The sequence below is a fragment of the Oryzias melastigma genome, linkage group LG6 (assembly GCF_002922805.2).
Source record: "Oryzias melastigma strain HK-1 linkage group LG6, ASM292280v2, whole genome shotgun sequence".
NCBI classification, from domain to species: domain Eukaryota; kingdom Metazoa; phylum Chordata; class Actinopteri; order Beloniformes; family Adrianichthyidae; genus Oryzias; species Oryzias melastigma.
The window spans coordinates 7,612,851-7,630,823 of record NC_050517.1 but is presented as its reverse complement, the minus strand read 5'-3'; the positions used below and the strand labels follow the sequence as shown (position 1 = coordinate 7,630,823).

At 41.6% G+C, this 17,973-nt stretch overlaps 1 protein-coding gene across 3 annotated transcripts in view; it reads left to right on the top strand.

The window, feature by feature from the left end:
- LOC112141155 (protein tyrosine phosphatase receptor type Z1) overlaps nt 1-17,973 on the top strand; it is a 64,868-nt gene that overhangs the window by 34,749 nt on the left and 12,146 nt on the right. The window contains exons 7-17 of one of the 3 annotated variants that reach the window (XM_024264227.2): nt 1,264-1,330; nt 1,410-1,567; nt 3,447-3,597; nt 5,320-5,504; nt 5,587-5,713; nt 8,083-8,120; nt 8,847-9,369; nt 10,171-10,704; nt 13,924-14,062; nt 14,567-14,655; nt 16,754-16,839. In XM_024264227.2, the coding sequence (XP_024119995.1) occupies nt 1,264-1,330; nt 1,410-1,567; nt 3,447-3,597; nt 5,320-5,504; nt 5,587-5,713; nt 8,083-8,120; nt 8,847-9,369; nt 10,171-10,704; nt 13,924-14,062; nt 14,567-14,655; nt 16,754-16,839 (2,097 nt within the window). Of the gene's footprint in view, nt 1-1,263; nt 1,331-1,409; nt 1,568-3,446; nt 3,598-5,319; nt 5,505-5,586; nt 5,714-8,082; nt 8,121-8,846; nt 10,705-13,923; nt 14,063-14,566; nt 14,656-16,753; nt 16,840-17,973 lie in introns of all 3 variants that reach the window. The other 2 variants (XM_024264226.2, XM_024264228.2) reach the window with 2 other exon arrangements.

Genomic DNA, 17,973 nt, shown 5'->3' with positions numbered 1-17,973 from the left:
TGGGAGTTCAGTGTTTTCCTGAATGAGTAGACTGCTTCTCCCCCACACTCTCAATCACAGCACTTGTTCCCATCAAAGAAGAAGTAGCTGCTGTTGGGTTTGGATGATAATTTTACTTAGGCACACTCATTCTAGTTATAGTATACAGTGTATATAAACCATGGTTTCTCTGACTCGTTTTCCACTTCATATCATCTTTTTGTTCTTGAGTTCACTCTACAGCTGATGTCAGTTGTTTGCCTCCTCCTGCACTTTGATTGCCCTTCCAGACGCTTGTCCTTCAACTGCTGTGTCTGTGGATTAGAAACTAGGTAGAACATCTGGGCTGCTGCTGTTCATCCAGCCAGAAGCAGAGATAAGCTGTTGTGATTTCAGCAACTGGCTGAGCATCGCGCTGTTGTCAGGGTGTCTTCGTCTTTCTCTGTGTTTTGCTGTCAAACCACCTGAGGCTGCAGCGGCACAACCTGTCGGAGACCGCGCTGGAACAGAAACATGCACAGCTGCAGGCCATGTCTGTGTGTTTGCGTGCAGCAGATGGAGCGTGAAAACCTGAACTGAACAGAAACTCTTTAAGTTGAAGGTCATTGTTGTGTGGCATGAGACTGCAGGGTTTGCCCCATCGAACCTCTCCTTCAGGGTTCTTTGTGCTTCCCTTTCATTGTAAATCAACAATGATGCTCTTTCAGCGTCAGGCAGAGACTGTGACTTTTGTTACAGTGAACAGAATCAGAACTTTCTGACGGTTCANCCCCCCCCCCCCCCCCCATGACTCCTGTTAGACTAGTTCAGCTGAGAAATGTTTTTGGAGCCGACATCAAACAAATTGCAGCGTCTCTTTCACTACTTGTTGGCAGGCTAACCTGCAGTTATGAGCCAGCACTACTGTGCAATTTCTACGTTTGGTGATGTCAAAATTCTTCTGCAGTGACTGTAAGCTTGGCACTGTCATCGTGGAACAGCTGAGTTCAATGAAAACTGAGTCAATATCAAAGTTTAGTGGGACTTTCAAAATCATTTATGCGGTGATATAATTCAGGTTGCTGAGCATCCGTCATTCAGCTGCTGTTAGATCCACATTTCCAGTCATGATTTCCTGAATGACTCATCAGGGACTTTGTCGTGTTCATCCACATTCTGCTGATGGGTGAGGGTCAATCAGACCCTTCCTGCTGTAATTTAGTCATCATGAGGACCAGCAGCAGCTGTTCAGCCTGGCTTTTCTCTGTCCTGAAGGAGTAAAGATGTTTGTTTTCTGCTCTACAGACGAGACCCGAGGACAACATGAACTTTGCTCCCATCATAGATGGTGTCCTGAGCGTGAGCAGATATGGTACGGCGCCTTCTCCACCGGCATTATTTTCTGGTTCTTTTTCTGTACGTCTCACCAAAGCGTCTTGTCTGTGATTCAGGTAAAAATGGAAGAGTGTCACCCTTCACCCTTCAAGGCCTCCTGCCAAACTCCACAGAAAAATACTTCACCTACAACGGCTCCCTGACCACCCCGCCCTGCCTGGACACTGTGGAGTGGATCGTCTTCAAGAATCCGGCGGCCATCTCTGAGCAGCAGGTGGGACGTCAGGTTGACTACATGTCTGCAATCTGATGTCACCTAAGGCACTTTATTAAACTCATTTATGGGGTGAATGAAGGAGCACGCCTCTGAGGGTGGGGAGCAGTGGGGGGGCAGAGCTGCGTTTGCGTGGGAGTGCGCCTTCAGGCTCAGCACCACTGACAGCCACACAAAAGCCTTCATCCCATTAAACAAACACGCTCATGAAGGGTGGTGTTTGAGGGATGGAAACACCGGGACGCAAACACGCACAGAGAGCAGCACAAAAGCTTTGCAACGTTTGAGGTTGGCTCCGCCTCCTTCCGGCTCATTCACTGTCAGCACAGACGTCCACACCCAGAGCCCTGCCCTCCACCTCGCTCCGCATGTTTTGGTTTTAGCACATTGAAACTGAATCTGAAACCCTTAGATTCCGCTTTTCAGAATCTTTTAAAGAAGGAGTTTTCTGGTGAACCAGCCCCGTTTTGGGGGTTGTTCAAGACTAGTTGTTGACCCACATTTGTACATTTTCTTCTACAAAACTGAGACGAGTTCCAGCTGGTTTACATTCCAGAAACCGTAATTATCCAATGCTTACAGGTAAAGTCACACAACAAGTTCGGTCTGTTTCCTGAGGCATGATGTGACCCACCCCCTCAAGTATTCCCAATTAAGATGAAATATTTGGGGTTTTCCTCAGTGTTCCGGGTTTTTCTGTGGGGATTTGAAACAAAACTGCAGAGCAGACAAAACAGCTGCAGAATCTTCATTTATTGATTCCTGTAAACTGTAACAAAGACCATCATGAGGATCAGGGTTAGGATCAGCACCAGTCTGTGGAAACTATCACATTGTGACTTTTTGGGATCTTCAGGGAGCACCTACATATTTACATTTGTGCTGGATCCAGAGATCCAGATCTCTCCTACAGACGAGGAGTTCATTTGATATTAGAACCTGTCATCTCCTCTGGACCACAAACAAACTGAGTCAATATAGGGAATGCCCCAAGAGTGGACGGATCCATTTCTGGATCTGCATCTTCTGGAAGGAATGAAGAGGAGTTCAGTGAAGCTCAGCTCACTGCTTCACTCATTGGACAGGATGGACAGGGGGTGTCTCAGTTAAATAAAACAGAATAAATATTATGAATAAATATTGCATACATTAAAAAAAAAGCTGGAAATCAGCATTTATACAAATAAACAAAGTGAAAAATGTTTCCCTGTTTTTTTGTGGGAGTTTCGTTCTAAAAATAAAAGGCGATAGATGAAATCTGTGAGGTCGATTTATAGATGTAGAGATAAATGTATAGATGTTCACTACACATCATATGCACTTTTCTGTGACAGACATGAACATTTTTATACTTTCTCTGTTGTTTAAACTGTCACAGTTCAAATCTTTGTAGAAAAATAAATCCGGTATTATAGAATGAAAACAAAGATCAAGGATTAATGCAAATGTGGCAAACTGAACATATTCTATATTGACAAGCTCGACAGCCAATCAGGACACCCTTTGCCGTAAAAGAAATGTTAAAAATACATGCAAACTTGCACTGAAAAAAATCCAGGAAACAGCTAGACCGCCAAAGTTAAACCGAAATATAGCGAGGGAACACTGTAATTCGTTTTGAATCTAACGAATCTTGAATCTTCCTCTCTTGCTTTGCTGTTTGTGCACACGGGATCAAAACTTTATAATCATCAGACTTCATCTGCCTCAGACTAAAACACCCTCAGCTGCAGTATGGGCATGATGGGAAACGGAGTCCATCTTTTCCATCTCAATGAATAAAGGAGGGAGAAGCCACTGCAGTGTTGGAGGTCCTCCTGCAGCCCGGCACATGATGACCACAGCTGGATTCATGCTTGTTCTGGTGCTTGTGTTGCAGCTGGAGGTGTTCTGTGAGGTGATGACCATGCAGCAGGCCGGCTACGTCATGCTAATGGACTACCTGCAGAACAACTACAGAGAACAGCAGGAGCAATTCGTGGGTCAGGTGTTCTCCTCCTACACAGGGGTGGAAGAGATCTCCACACCAGGTCAGTGCTCAACTTCATGCAAGAAAACTCAGTAGAGACAAGAACTAAAGCAGACGACCTCAAATAAGAGGATCATTATTTAAAACAACACAAGTCAGATAAAAAAAACACCAATAAATTTAACAAGAAAAACTGGAGAAAAGAATAAAAACTTCAGTAAATACTGAGTTTAAATGTAGCATCTGATTTAACATTATAACGTTTGAATTTAGACTAAAAAAAAAATAAAATCTTGAATTTCAAAATGAAATCTGAGCTAATGTTTTATTTATCTCACAATGGGGAGATTCCAATGTTACAGCACTATTACAAATAGAAATAGAGCAGGAGAGTATGTAGATGTCATAAAGATTAAATGTGTCACATATTTACAAAACAACATCGCGAGAGAAAACATATGTAATTAAACAGAATAAGAATGTAATTAAATAGAGCAAAGAAATGTAGAAGGGACTTGAGATTAATACATTCCCAGTGGGATGTATTTGTTTACAGTTTTTACAGCCAAATATAAAAAGGTTTCTGTGAAAACTCATTCATCCAGAATGAGAGGACTACACAAAAATGAAGTTTTAAAAAAGGTAATCTGGACTAGCAAAACATTAAAAAACATAATATAGGTCTGTGTGGAATATACCAGAGAAGCTCAAATATTCAGTTTCATCCTGAAAGTTTGAGATAAACCTTTTCTTCACTGCTGTATAAAACCATCACATTTTTTTTAAATATTAAATCATGTTTTCACATTTTCTGTTTTTTCCCCAGATGTCAGCTGTCAGTAACATCCTGCTTATTTTAATGCTACACTGAGATAAAAATATGTTTTGTAGATAAATTAAAACATTTACTAAATAAATTTTGTAAATATGAGTACTTATCAGTCCTACAGTTTTTTTAAAGAATGTTGCTTTAGATTTATGTCCCAGGTGAATAAGTGGAATCACCTGCTGGTCCTCTGGACTGACTCTGCCCTCTAGTGGTAACAAACGTGCACGTCCATGTGGTTGGCACTGAACATCTCTTGAGATTCACAAGTGTGAACATCTGGTTTACATATGAAGTTCTTAACACTCTCATTTTCAGTGCAGCTGAGATGTTTTTCCCATGATCCTTCAGTGGTCAAAATACTAGAGACCTGCAGTAAAATCAATGTTTTCTCCAATACCTTTTAGTTGACTCTCCCATGTGTGTATGATGTGCTGTTATGACTGAGATATTTGCTCTAAATTTCTAGATACACAGAACCTCTCAGACTGATGAAGCTACTCGGAAAAGCAGTGAAACCTTTACTGCTGATAGAATTCCTTTTCTTGAATGTGAACCATGAGTTCACTGAAGTAGATGTAACCCTGACTCTGGTGCAGCAGGATCATTCATGTTTAATCTGTGTATCATCCGTTCATTAGTTTTTCAACTTAAAATTGTAAAATGAATAAATGAACCGTTTTATGCATTTTCACAGATGTCAGCTGCCGCAACCTCCTGCTTATTTGCATGCTGTACTAAAAATAAAAAAAATATTTTTTTTAAATTTTAATGTTTCTAAACAAACCGTTTTTTTACATTTTCCGATTTAAAATAAAAAGCAAACTGTTATTTATTTTTCCGATTTGCACATTTAATCAAAAAAGCAGCTAACATTTTCACTTTGGATTTTAATTTGAAAAACAAATAAACGAATGATACATGAACTAAGTTTCATTGCTATCCCGTGTCTGTCAGTCTGCAGCTGCGAGCCAGAGAACCTGCAGGCGACGCCACTGAACGTCAGCAGCGTGCTGGTGACGTGGGAGCGGCCTCGCGCCGTGTACGACTCCTTCATCAACATGTACTCCGTCACCTACAGACTGGCGGATGAAGAAGACTCTGAGTTGTTCAGATACTTGACTGATGGCGATCAGGATGTGGTGAGATGTCCTCCACTGTATTATAAAACACCAGAAGGTCTAGCTAGCAGCTGATTGGACCTCCTTCTCTCTGTTGCATCAGGGGGCCATTCTGGATGATCTGTTAGCCAACAGAAGCTACGACGTTCAGGTGATGGCCATCTGCTCCAACGGCCAGAAAGGGCGAGTGAGCAACCTGCTGAGGGTCATGGCGCCCCTGGATTCTCCGGGTAAGAGCGAGCGGCAAGCGTAGATGAAAGCAGATCTCTCCTCTCTGCCGCCATGTTTATTGTGATCAAGGCTCGGCTGACCAATGAGAGCTGCTGTTGTTCAGTGGGACTGATGCAGAAATGGTCTTTTATCTGAAACCACAAAACATGTATTCCACTTAACCTTTGACCCCTTTGAGTTCTCATTTTTGGTCACCAGTTACTTTTCAATCTTGAATCTATGCTGAAGTTATGTCTGCTTGTTATTTAATTCTTGAGAACAATATAAAACACAAAGAAAAAAAATGGTTCACATTTCTTGTTTGTGTGGAGTCAGTTTTCTGTGTCTCAGGACTTTTCGGATATTATTTTTCTTATTTTCTGAACAGGTTTTGTGAGGGTGAGTTAGAAAATCAATTAGTTGATATGAAATCAAAATCTATTTAAATATCTGAATTAATTCAATTTCATCTTACTTGTTAAAATGACATTAAAGGCGCATTCACACCGAACACGATTCGTGCGGCGGAGGTGGCCAGCTTTAATGTTAATCAATGGTAGAGGTGATCTTTGAGGCTCGATTTGAGCGACACAGCACAAATCGGGCGGCACAGCCAAAATTTAAATATCTAAAGTTTGACAGGTCCTGATCAGCCAATCAGGAACTCAGCTTTGGGCACGAGACATTTTCAGGCGGAGCTCACTTGCTCATTATGCCGGCAGGCAGAGAGACGCTGCAGGGTTCATTTTTATTACTCCTCATTGACACTGATGCACAGAAATGTTTGTGATGAATTAAATGTTCATAGTTCATGTCAGAGCATCAGCATGCACAAACATCTTCATATCTTCTACATTTGCCCTCATGATTTGTCTGTGCTGGGTTTGCTGAGTCAGCAGTGTGAAGAAATGCTCATTGTGTTAAAGCCTTAACAGCCCTTAGGGGTGGTGAGATGGGCCATGTATAGATTGAGCCATGAGGGAAAAACAATGTTGAAAAAAAGAGTTTTTAATTGACCAACATAACAAATGAATGGGCCCAAAACAAAATGGGGTTAAGTGAACAAATGGTAGTTAAGGAAATCAAACATTCTCCAAACAGACCCAACAGGAAACACTAGGGGGGAATTAAACTGGTTGGTCAAACCATGGACACAAGAGGGGGGTAACTACTAATAATAAACAAAACTTAAACACATTAACCAAAGAGACAAATTACTAGTAATTTTGTTATTGAACAGAAAGCTATTTTTTTAAAACAGTTTTAGGAAATCAGAAGAAACAGCCAAATTAAAAGAATAAACTCTTTGGTTCTCCCCGTCTTCTTCCTATGGAATCATCCAGGAAGTTGTGCTGCTCCTCTTACTGCCTCATCTCAATCCACCCAAAAGAAACTTAGAGAGAGAATTAAAGAACAGCAAGAAAATCAGAACAAGATTTACTAAATGTTTGGACAAATCATCAAGTTAATGTTGCCATAAAAGCAAAATATGTGTAAAACGTAAATATATTTTCTGTACTTAAATAAACTACTAAATGAAATATCTGTGAAAAGCATGTGGGGCAGTGGATCCTGCCATCACAGGTGGATACGGGCCGTCTGCGGGGGCACACAGGTGACCCGTACGGGTTAACCCACCATACGGATGTATGAGACTAAAGCTTTAGAGAAAAATAACAACTGAATTCATTTAGTCCCCAGAAAATCCTCCTTTTTCAAGTGCTTTTCACAGCACTGCTTCATTTCTAATGAACAATAAAGCAGAAGTGAGACAGAGCGAGTACAGATGTGTGTTTGGACAAAATCATTCATTTTTAGAATTTAAATACATTTGAATTTTCTAAATATTCAGAGTAAATACGTAATCTTTCATTTGAAGCTATCTGAAGCAGCAAATATGTTTTAACCCCCCCATCTCTGCCAAACCCAAATCAAAAACCCCCCAAACCCTCACCTCATGCTTCAGACACCAGTATGTTCTGGTTCCCATGATGCATCATTTACCTCCTGTCAGGTAAGAGCTGTAAGCTCCACCCCTTCCTCTCCGTGTGCGCTGTTTTTTTTTGACCCTCGTGTTCCTCTGAGCGCTGGCGTGTTTGCACAGCCACCCCCCCCCGTCTGTCTACTTTGGACGATATTTTGGGTCTGGTTTGAACGCCATGCATGAACCTCCTGCATGCTGTTCATCTCCATTCATGGAGGTTAGGGTTTTCAAATGATGAAGGATTGTGTGATAAAAGCTTCCTTTTCTCTCCTGAATGTTCTCCAGGTGTTTTCCATTTGTTTTTTCCTTTGTTGCATTTTTGCCTTTCTATAAATATTGTAAAAACTGTTTTAAAAATCATGATTACTTTGGTAGCGAATCTAATCTTCTTACTGTTTGTTTTAGAAAACTCTCCTGAGCTGGAGTATGAGGAGTATGAGGAGGTAAGGAGTACTCGTTTGTTCTAGATTACATGTGTCAAAGTCAAGGCCCGGGGGCCGGATCCGGCTAGAAGAATTATTTTATTTTATTTTATTGTTATTAATGGCCTGATGTTATCTTGCGCTTATTTCTAACTTGTATAATTTTGACAAAATATATTTTTATGGAGGGTAATATATTGGAAGTTATTTAAAGTTTAAGTTGATTTATTCTGGAATAATATTCCTGTCTGTTTATTATTCATAATTATGTTGAAAAGTTTTAAAAATTGGTATTCTTTTAGCTTTTTGGACTACTTTGGTATTTACAAAGATTTTTAGGCTATTTTGTAGTTTAGCTAATGTTTCAGTTACATGCTAGCTGTCCTGGCTAACCTAAGTTTTTTTCTTTTTAGGCTGATTTGGAATTTAGCTAATATTTCAGCTGACTATCAGCTTCAGCGTTTTCAGCAGCCAAATTCAGCTTACAACATACACACTATCATCATCGCAGGTCATGCTATATTTCTGGTTCCTAATTATGTTTATTTATTTTATTTTTATTTAACTTTTATTTAAGAATGGCATTCTCATGGTAAAAAATGTAGTTTTAGAGTGTTCAATAAATGTTTATCCCGTTCAGCCCTTGACCTGAGGTGTGTTTTGGATTTTGGCCCCTTGTGCGATTGAGTTTGACACCCCTGTTCTAGTGCTGGTTCCTCTGGACTCACATGGCTGCTTTACCAACAGGACCTGTTGAGATCCGAGCTGTCCTGGAACGAACTTCACCAACCTAAGACTGATGACTTACATTGGGGTCCATTGAGGAGCACCACTGCCTCGCCGCCGCTTCCTGAGAATAAAGTCACAGCTGCAGCTCCAGAAAGCACCACAGACTCAGGTCAAGCGCCGCCTACTTCAGAGGACACGCCCCACCGACCACCAGAAAGCTCCACCCCTTCATACACAGACGCCGAAACACTCGGTGTACGCCCCGACGACTCCTCTGATGGAGGAACCCTGACCCCCCCAAGCTCTGCTGATGGCTTGTGGTATATCACCGTGCCCCACGCAGGAGCTGCAGACACCTCCCCATCAGCATTTATCCATGGATATGGTGATGGAGATCTGTCCCCCAGAGCCACACTTGAACCCACAGAAGCTCCTCCTCCTTCTACCAGAACGAGGACTTCCAGCTCGCTCCCCGTGTCTGCTCCTGACTCTGTCTTGTTGCGAGGTGTTCTTTTGCAGCCCACACAGCTGCCATCCAACGGTGAGCCGAGCTCTGTTTTTACCCCGTCCTCCTCTTCTGCCCCTCCCCTTCTGGATCCAAGCCCCGCCCTCTCTACCCGCTTGCTTGACCCTTCCGTGCTGTGGGGTGTGTTTTCCGCCTCTGCTCTGGACTCCCAGCATGCTGCTTCTGCACACCTCCCTAGCAAAGACCCGGCTCCTCCTTCAACCCTGTCTGCCTCCCCAACCCCACCCCACCCCGCTGACTTTATGCACACCAGTGTTAGTACTGATGATAGTTTGCAGTCCTGGTCCTCGAGCGCCCCCTTGGTTTTTGGTGCCACTCCCCCCTTGGAGACGGTGCTAGAACTGTCCAGCACCCCGCCTGCCGAGTCCCTCTGGGACGTGTCCCTGCTCTCTCTGTCCCTCCAGCCTTCAGTCACTTTGTCTGGGAGTGCTTTTGCCGGGACTGCCGGCTTGTCCAGGTCTGTGCTGGGGGGGTTAGAGGACCCCAAGTACGCCACAGGAAGCACCGTAGAGTCCGTCTTCCCTGGGGTAGTCAGTGACAGCTTTGTGTTAGCGAGTGACGAGGACGCTCTGTGCAGCTGCTCCATGGAACTGTCCGCCTCCTCGTCCTGGTTTCACGCCTCCTCTCATGAACCTCTTCCGACCTCTGCACGGGGCTCTCCTACCTTGGGGCTTGACTCTGGTGCTGGCCCCCTCTCGGCCTCTGGTGTGGGTGTGGACGCCTCGGGTGGCCTGCTCTTCCATGCTGCTGTCTCTCCCTCTCTATCCTCCCAGTTTTTTCCTGCCTCCCACAGTGACCCGCCTGTTTCTGTTGCAGCGTCAGCCACAGCAGACTCTGGGCCTTCGGCGTCCGAGGAGAACGCTGCCATCCCAACCTCCCCACCCCCGTCCTCCCCCTCTGCCTCCCTGTTAGATCCCACCACAGACGGACTCGTGTTTGACTCCAGCAGCAGCGCCTCTGGCTCTGCCCACGGATCCCTGGAGGGCATAGATCAGGAGTGGGACAGGGTCCAGAGTTCTGCCTCTGGGGAGGCTCCGCTCGATTTTTCCCCTCATGTCTTTAGCACGACCCCTCCCTCCCCGGAACTCGATCAGACCCCCTATGATCTGGAAGAGCACTCCTCAGCATTTTACTTTGACAGTGGAAGCGGCAGTGCCTTCCCCCCGGAGGTGGGGGGCACTGTGCCTCTCTCTGGCTCAGAGGTGACCCCAGCCCCACCCTGGTCCGTGGGGCTGGGGGAGGAGAGCGGCTCAGGGCAAGGCGAAAGCCTGTATGACAATGAGACGTCTTCTGACTTCAGTATCTCTGAACACACAGACAGAGAGTTGGAGGATGACGAGCCCATAGCAGGTAAAAACCTCCGCAGGTGAGGGGGCTGAACCCCACCCAGACGCAGCACAGCCCGAGGAGTCCAGCACAGCGACATTTCTTCACTTTTGTTTGCAAAAGGCAAAAATGATGGACCTCTTTGAAAAAGAAACTCTTGTATCACAGCTGGTGATCAAACTGAAGTACAAAAAGAAAGATTTCATTTATTTAAAATATGTTTGGGCATCAGTCACCTTTTTTTTTGTTAAAATCTTCAGTTAGGTGCTTTTTAAATTTGCCTTTTTTTAGTAGCATTGCATTACCACAGAAGCATCCCTCCCGATGCCCATATAAGGACCTGCACCTGTGGGGGCGGGACTAAGAGAGGTGCACCAAGACGTGCTTGACAAGCAATAATATAGAACAGTCATTTGAAAAGACGGTGAAAAGGATTAGAGTGAAAAGAATACAAATTTATCATTCTTCACTAAAAGTGAAACATTGGATCAATTAACAAAAACTCTGTAATTTGTTACATTTAAAAATATTCTTTATTTTTAAGACTGTGAAAGTTAACGTACGTAATTAATCGGATAGAATTAACAAGATAATATTTATTAACGCCCTCAGGTGTTATAATGCCGTCCAGCTGTGAGATCAGCGTATAATAAAACTTAAACTTAAGCTATGATAAGCTTAAGCTTTTTTTATATTCTGTCATGGAGACTTTATGACAGCACACCCACTATGGGTGTGTGTATAGGGGGGGGCTGAGGTGTCTGCTAATAGAAATCCATCAACAAGGAAACCAATCATTATTTTGTTTTAGGATGGGGACCGATATGAATTTTCTACAACCACAAGTACCGTTGTTGTAGAAAAATTGTGGAAACTCTGCGGTTCCCCATGAAAGTCCCGCCCACCGACAGCGCAGGAGGCGAGCAGTTCAGAGGAGACAGACACGCCCCCACCTGTGAACAGATCCCGGATGACTACATGTCCAAGTCCAGCTGGATCAAACTTTCCCCCCCAAAAATGTATTTTATTATTTTTCACAAGCACAATAACGACAATTTATTAGAAAACAAAACAACAAAAAAAGAATTCCAGGAAAAGTGTCAAATTGACAGCAGTGCTCTTAGGAGAGAAATTCTTATTTTTTAGGCTGCCTGGAAGCTGAAACCACACAGACAGACTGAAGAACAGCCTCATGGAGCTGTGAGGTCTGTGATGAAACTGTGTATATATGTGGCCCAAATGAATCTGGGACTTTCACCTGGATAACTTTTTGTATTTTTGTACAAAATTGATAAGTTGACAAACTTTATTCTTGTTGTCTTCTGAAGATTCCACCTAAAACTTTCATTCTATTTTATTAAAATAGTCCTGAAACATTTATGGGGTTTCCACAGCAAAATGAATCCCATTTTTGCAGATGAAATTTTCTGTTTTTGCATGATTTTATATTTAGTGTGTGAATATAACATAAAAAGGTAGTGTCGCATAGGAGAGATTGTGCTGATTAAAATGATACCAAATAAGCAGCAGGTCATCCTTCAAATTGAAAATACAGAAGTAAATTCCAAAGAAGACAAAAACTGAGTCTTAGACCCTAGGATCCAAAAAGTTCTGATTTATTTATCATGTGATTACTTACAGATAAGAGGTTGGCAAATACTGTGAATAAAAAAAGAATAATTGTGATTAATTTTTTTCAGATTTGCAGTTAATTAATTTTATTTATCGATTACTGGCCCTCGATTTGTTTTTCAATCAAATTACATTTTTAAGTTGAACAAGCCATCAACTCAAAAATAGTACTTTGATTAAAACCAGTGGCGGGCCGTGCATTTCACACCTAGGCCTTCAGTAGTGCTCCATCTGAATCAACCCAACCCTCAATAACTATTTTATGGCTATAAAACTTCTACTGCAGGTACAACTGCGACACACATAAAAAAGCATAAAAAAATAACCTGATAAAATTGCAATAATATTTTGGTATATAGCAAAATTTTACTCACCAAAAATCCGGATTATTTGTACACAAAATCCATCCTTTCTTTCCTTAAGAAGATTTCAATCACTCTGTCGTGCAGATTATCCGTGCGTTTTAGTTCCATCAAGAAGTCCTTTTCTATCGCCATGGAAGCTAATGCTGAAAGTTGAGCCTGCCCTGACGTATTTCTGGCATAAGTTTTAATTCGCTTCGGGGCTGAGAATGTCCGTTCAACAGAAGCAGTGGACACGGGGCTTGCTAGCTTCGGAGTTGCCCGACCCCGCTTAACAATGTCCAGCTTTTCTTGAAAAGTCCGTCTTGAAAACGGCTTTGACAGTAAGTCTGCAACCAAATCCATTTCTTCTCCTCCTTCAGCCATTGTGGATTGACAAACCAGCTATTAAATTCGATATATTTGCCTGTGCAGGTCGCTACAGATTCAGTTTACCAGGTCTGCCTAGTACACTCTCCGATTATCCAATCACAGCGCGTGAAAATCCTGACGTTTCCGTGGGCCAGCTAGCTGGCCTATCACGTGGTCTCCTCCAGATCTGATTGGTTGAAGCAACAGTTTGGTGGACCATTATTTTATGCTACAGGGCCCGCAAAACTGATTGTGAAGGCCTTCAGGCAGATTTCTTTGACCCTAGCAACAAATGGTGCTGCAATGTGATTGGTTAATGCTTAAATAGGAAAATACACGTCTGGAAGCAGCGCAACCAGGGAGACAGCAATGAAAGGACGAAGACAGAGCATTTGGAATTATAGAATACGTATTCACGGAAATAAATAATAATTAATATCAGTCTGTGATTCAGATATTTTTAGGCCAGCAGAGAAGGCCTTGCAGGCCCTGACGGCCCGCCACTGATGAAAACTCATAATTTTAAATGTAACAAATTACAGAGCTTTTGTTAATTGATCTAATGTTTCACTTTTTTTAATGGATTTAATTTTGACTTTGAATCACTAGAAGCTGATTCCTGTGTCCGAACAACAGCAGCCCTCCATGGGTTTTGGGAGAGAGCATGCTCAGAATGATGATAGCCAGAAGCTTGAAAACCTCCCCTTTTTGTGGTTGACTGGTTGAAAGGACGGAGATTTTATGCTTTATGGTTGGCTTGATTTTCAGAAAAGTCAGAGCTGAAATGTTTACTCTAAAACCCTGATGTTTCTTCACATTATTATGTATAAACTCATCTACTTGTTTAGGTTCACTCTTAAAAGCAGTTCTCATCTTGCTCGTCTGATCCCCCCTCCAGATGCTAGCAACAGTAGCCATGAATCCAGGGTGGGCTCCATCAGTGAAGCTCAGAGGAAGGCTGTGCTGCCTCTGGCTGTCATCTCCACCCTCACCGTCCTCGCTCTGATCGTCCTCATCGGGATTCTGGTTTACTGGAGGTCAGTCTGCTGCCGGACACGGACCGGTTTTCTCTCACGCTCTACAGGCTTTTCTAAGACTCTGACAGGATCAGACTGTGAGGCACACTCTGAAACAAGTGATAATAAATGATTCACATTCACCAAGAAATACTTTATTTCTTTATTTGAGAGGACACTGCTGTTTTCCCACTGCAGAAACTGAAACACTTATCGAGTATCTCCTACCAGTTAAACCTTGTATTTGTTAGGGCAAGGTGTCTATATTCAGAAAGTTGTTCAGTTGTTTTCCTGGTGCTTTTCTTAACTATTACAAATGAAAAGTCACAGGTGTCATGGTTAGACTTCAGCCCTCTTTAACAGAACATTTTCTAGAGATGAGTCATTCTTCTTGCAACAAGTTTTCTGTTTTCCCTCAAATCCAAAGCACTTTTTCTCAGCAGATGTACTTTTGTGTTCTTGTTTCTCCATTGTTGTTGCGTGGAACTTGAAATAACTCGTTGGATGATGTTTGTGTGTCTGCAGAGTGTGTTTTCAGACGGCGCATTTCTACATCAATGACACCTCATCTGCCAGAGTCATCACTGCACAGCCGTCTGCTGCGCCGCAGGATGGTAATGAACTTTTCTGAAGCTGATCCCAGAAAATCAAACAGATGTGTGATGCTTTTGTTGTATGAAAAACTAGACAGTTTCCTGCAGTTTTAAGGAGTAAGAGTCACTGTGACTGAAATTTGATTTAAATGAATTTTGCTCAGTTTTTACTGTTGTATATGTTGCTCCAGTGGAAAGGCTGGTTCATGTACTACAGCAGGGGTCTGCAATAGGGCCGCCACGATTAGTCGACTAATCGACTATTAAAACAGTCCATGACTAATTTAATAGTCGATTAGTCGTTACTTTATATTATATGGAGTCAGAGTGTAGTAAAATTGAAAGTTATAATGTCATTCTGCTAGGTTTTTGGACTACTTAGGCATTTATTAAGGTTTTTTAGGCTATTTTGAAGGTTAGCTAATATTTCAGCTACATGCTAGCTATTTTGAATAATTTAGGATTTTTTTCAGTTTTTTTGGCTACTTTGGAGTTTAGCCAATATATCAGCTGTGTGCTAGCTGTTTTGGCTAATTTGGGATTTTTCTCAGTTTTTTAGGCTAATTTGGCATTTAACTAATATTTTAGCTGGTTATCAACTTCAACTTTTTAAGCTTTCAACTTCAGTGTTTTTAGCTATTAATTTCAGCATCTTCAGCTATCAGCACTAGTATCTTCAGCAGCCAAATTCAGCTTACAGCATTCACACTAGCATTATTGCAGGTAATGCTATACCTAGTTTTTAGTTTAAAGCTAATGATGCTTAAGGTGTGTGCTTTACATCCACTTTGCGTATGACCCGATTAGTCGACTCATCAGAAAAAATAATCGGTGATTAGTCGACTATTAAAATAATCGTTTGTGGCAGCACTACTTTGCAATCTTCAAAACTTAGAGAACCATTTGAGTCAATTTCTCACTGAACAAATCCCAACTGGAGCCACAAAGTCTCACCATAAAAAAATACAAGGCACTGATTTTTATTTGTTATTATTATGATGGATACAAATTAACCTTTTTTGCATAAATAAAATATAAACATTAAAAGAAAATCTACTTTTTCCAAAATATAAAACAGTTGAAAACTTTTAACAGAGCTTCTCAATACTTCCTTTCAAAATAAAACACAGTCTGTGTCACATAGGATCATCTTAATGCTGAACATGTAGTAGAATAGTGTAATTTTAACCATTTATTTTACCGTTTGTGGTGCATCTCCTCTAGAAATGTGTAAATGTAAAAAACTAAAAATCAATCAGAGTTCATTAAATGAGCTATACTGTATTTTTAGCCCATAAAGCACACTTAAAATCCTTGAATTTGTTCAAAAATAGAAAATCTGCCTTATAATCTGGTACCACTTAATAGTGGTAGTGTTTACTGACCTCCAATTTATAGACAACACTCTAAAATCTGTCAAAAGTTGTATTTAGTCAGACTAGTAATACATCCCGTTCTTTATGAATGAGCTGATTTTTTTTACTTTTGTACTTTTTTTTAGTTTATAATTACTTTTATATATATATATATATATATATATTTTTTTTTTTTTAAATCAGAGAGCCACATGTGGCTCTGGAGCCGAGGGCCAACTCCCTCAGCTGCAAACACCACCTGCTCTAAGCATTCTGGGAATGAGAGGAAATAGCCACAGCACCAAAATGCAGACAGTAGTTTTCCTCAGCTGAAAAAGTTTGGAAGATTCTTCTTAAATCAATGAAATACCTTAATTGTCAGAAATGTGAGCATCTTTGTGTTGTTCAAATGTTGTCAGGTTCTTCCACAGGTGGTTCTATCCATTATTCACACTATAGACCGCCACACTTAGAACCCCTACTACTGTAGTCAACTCCTAATGACAACTGTCTGAGATAGGACAGTTGATTGAATCTGCCTTCTGAGCTTTTTCTCCTTCCTGAGGACAGAGTTTCTCTGATTCCATCTCCATCTGAACTGTTCAAGATAATACGAGGACTCCAGAGGTTCTGGTTCTCTGTCAGAAATGTGTTTGAAGAAGATCTCTCTTTGTTTACGTTTATGCTTCCATCCCAAGCAGACACACATGTCCTGGCTGATAAAGACTCTGTCCTCATGACTCTGTCTGTATCCAATCTTGCAGAAGAGCAAACAGCGCTTCCTCTGAAGGACTTTGTTGAGCACGTGGCTGATCTTCACAGCAGTCAAGGCTTTCAGCGGGAGTTTGAGGTATGAAAGCCGACCTGTCTGTCTACGCTGTTGTGTGTCTGCACGGCTGCATGCAGGATGGAGCTCTGTGATAGCAGGCAAACATGAACACCCACTCTCAAACTCTGGTGCATCGAGCATCTCTTTGATCAGGGAAATGTACAAAAATAGGAACAAATATCTGTTTTTTAGCTCCGCCCTCACCAGCAGACATTGTTTTTTCCATCAAAACTTCATGAAGTTGACAGAGAAGCTCATGAGATCAAGTCCTGTGGAGCAAGCCCACATCATCATGCTCCTACCTCTGTGCTCAGCAGTTTTTCAGAATATGTCTGAAGTTTACTTCTGGACACCAAACCTCTCCAGTGTGACCTCGAGATTTTCTGTGGTTTGTTATTCATGCAGTTTTGCTTCCTTCACTTTTTTATTTTGTGATCTCTAATACTGATATTTATTTTCTTAAACTGCACCTGCTCAAACTTTTATCTTCAGCTGAAATCCCTGATAGCACCAAATAATTCTGTCTTTTTGTATTTTTTAATGCTTTGTTTTTTATTTTTGTGCAATGAGTATGAGTGTGAAGAAAGGCGTCTTAAAATAAATGTATTATTATTGTCATTTTTTAAAATCAAATCACTCAGCAAGAACATTAAATGAACACTGGAGGTGAAAACAACAGTATTAGGATAAAATTGGATTTATTTTGTGATTTTCTTGCATCTGAACTGCAGGGGGCGCTCACGAGTTTGCCTGCTGTGTTGCATGAGGTCATGATGAGCACGTGAATCATGAAGAACATCAACAAAGAGCATGTTTCTGCTTTTGTTCTGTGAACAAATCCAAAAACATCACAGATGTTCTACTGAGTTCATTTGTCTACTTTCTAGTCTTTGTAACACTTGACATAAGACAGGATGCAATAGTAGGTATTTTTGACTGAGGAAAAAACACTTTTTTTAAAGGGTAAAGAACATGAACTGTAGCTAAATCATATAGGTGGCAAATATAACAGTGATACATTAAAACACAACAACTTCTAACATGCAAAATAAGTTAAAATTTCACCATCCACCATGACCTGGACCATCCACAATTGAAACCCAAATGTCAGTTTAACCTCCAGTCCAATCCCTGATGTTGAGCATAAGGCAGGAA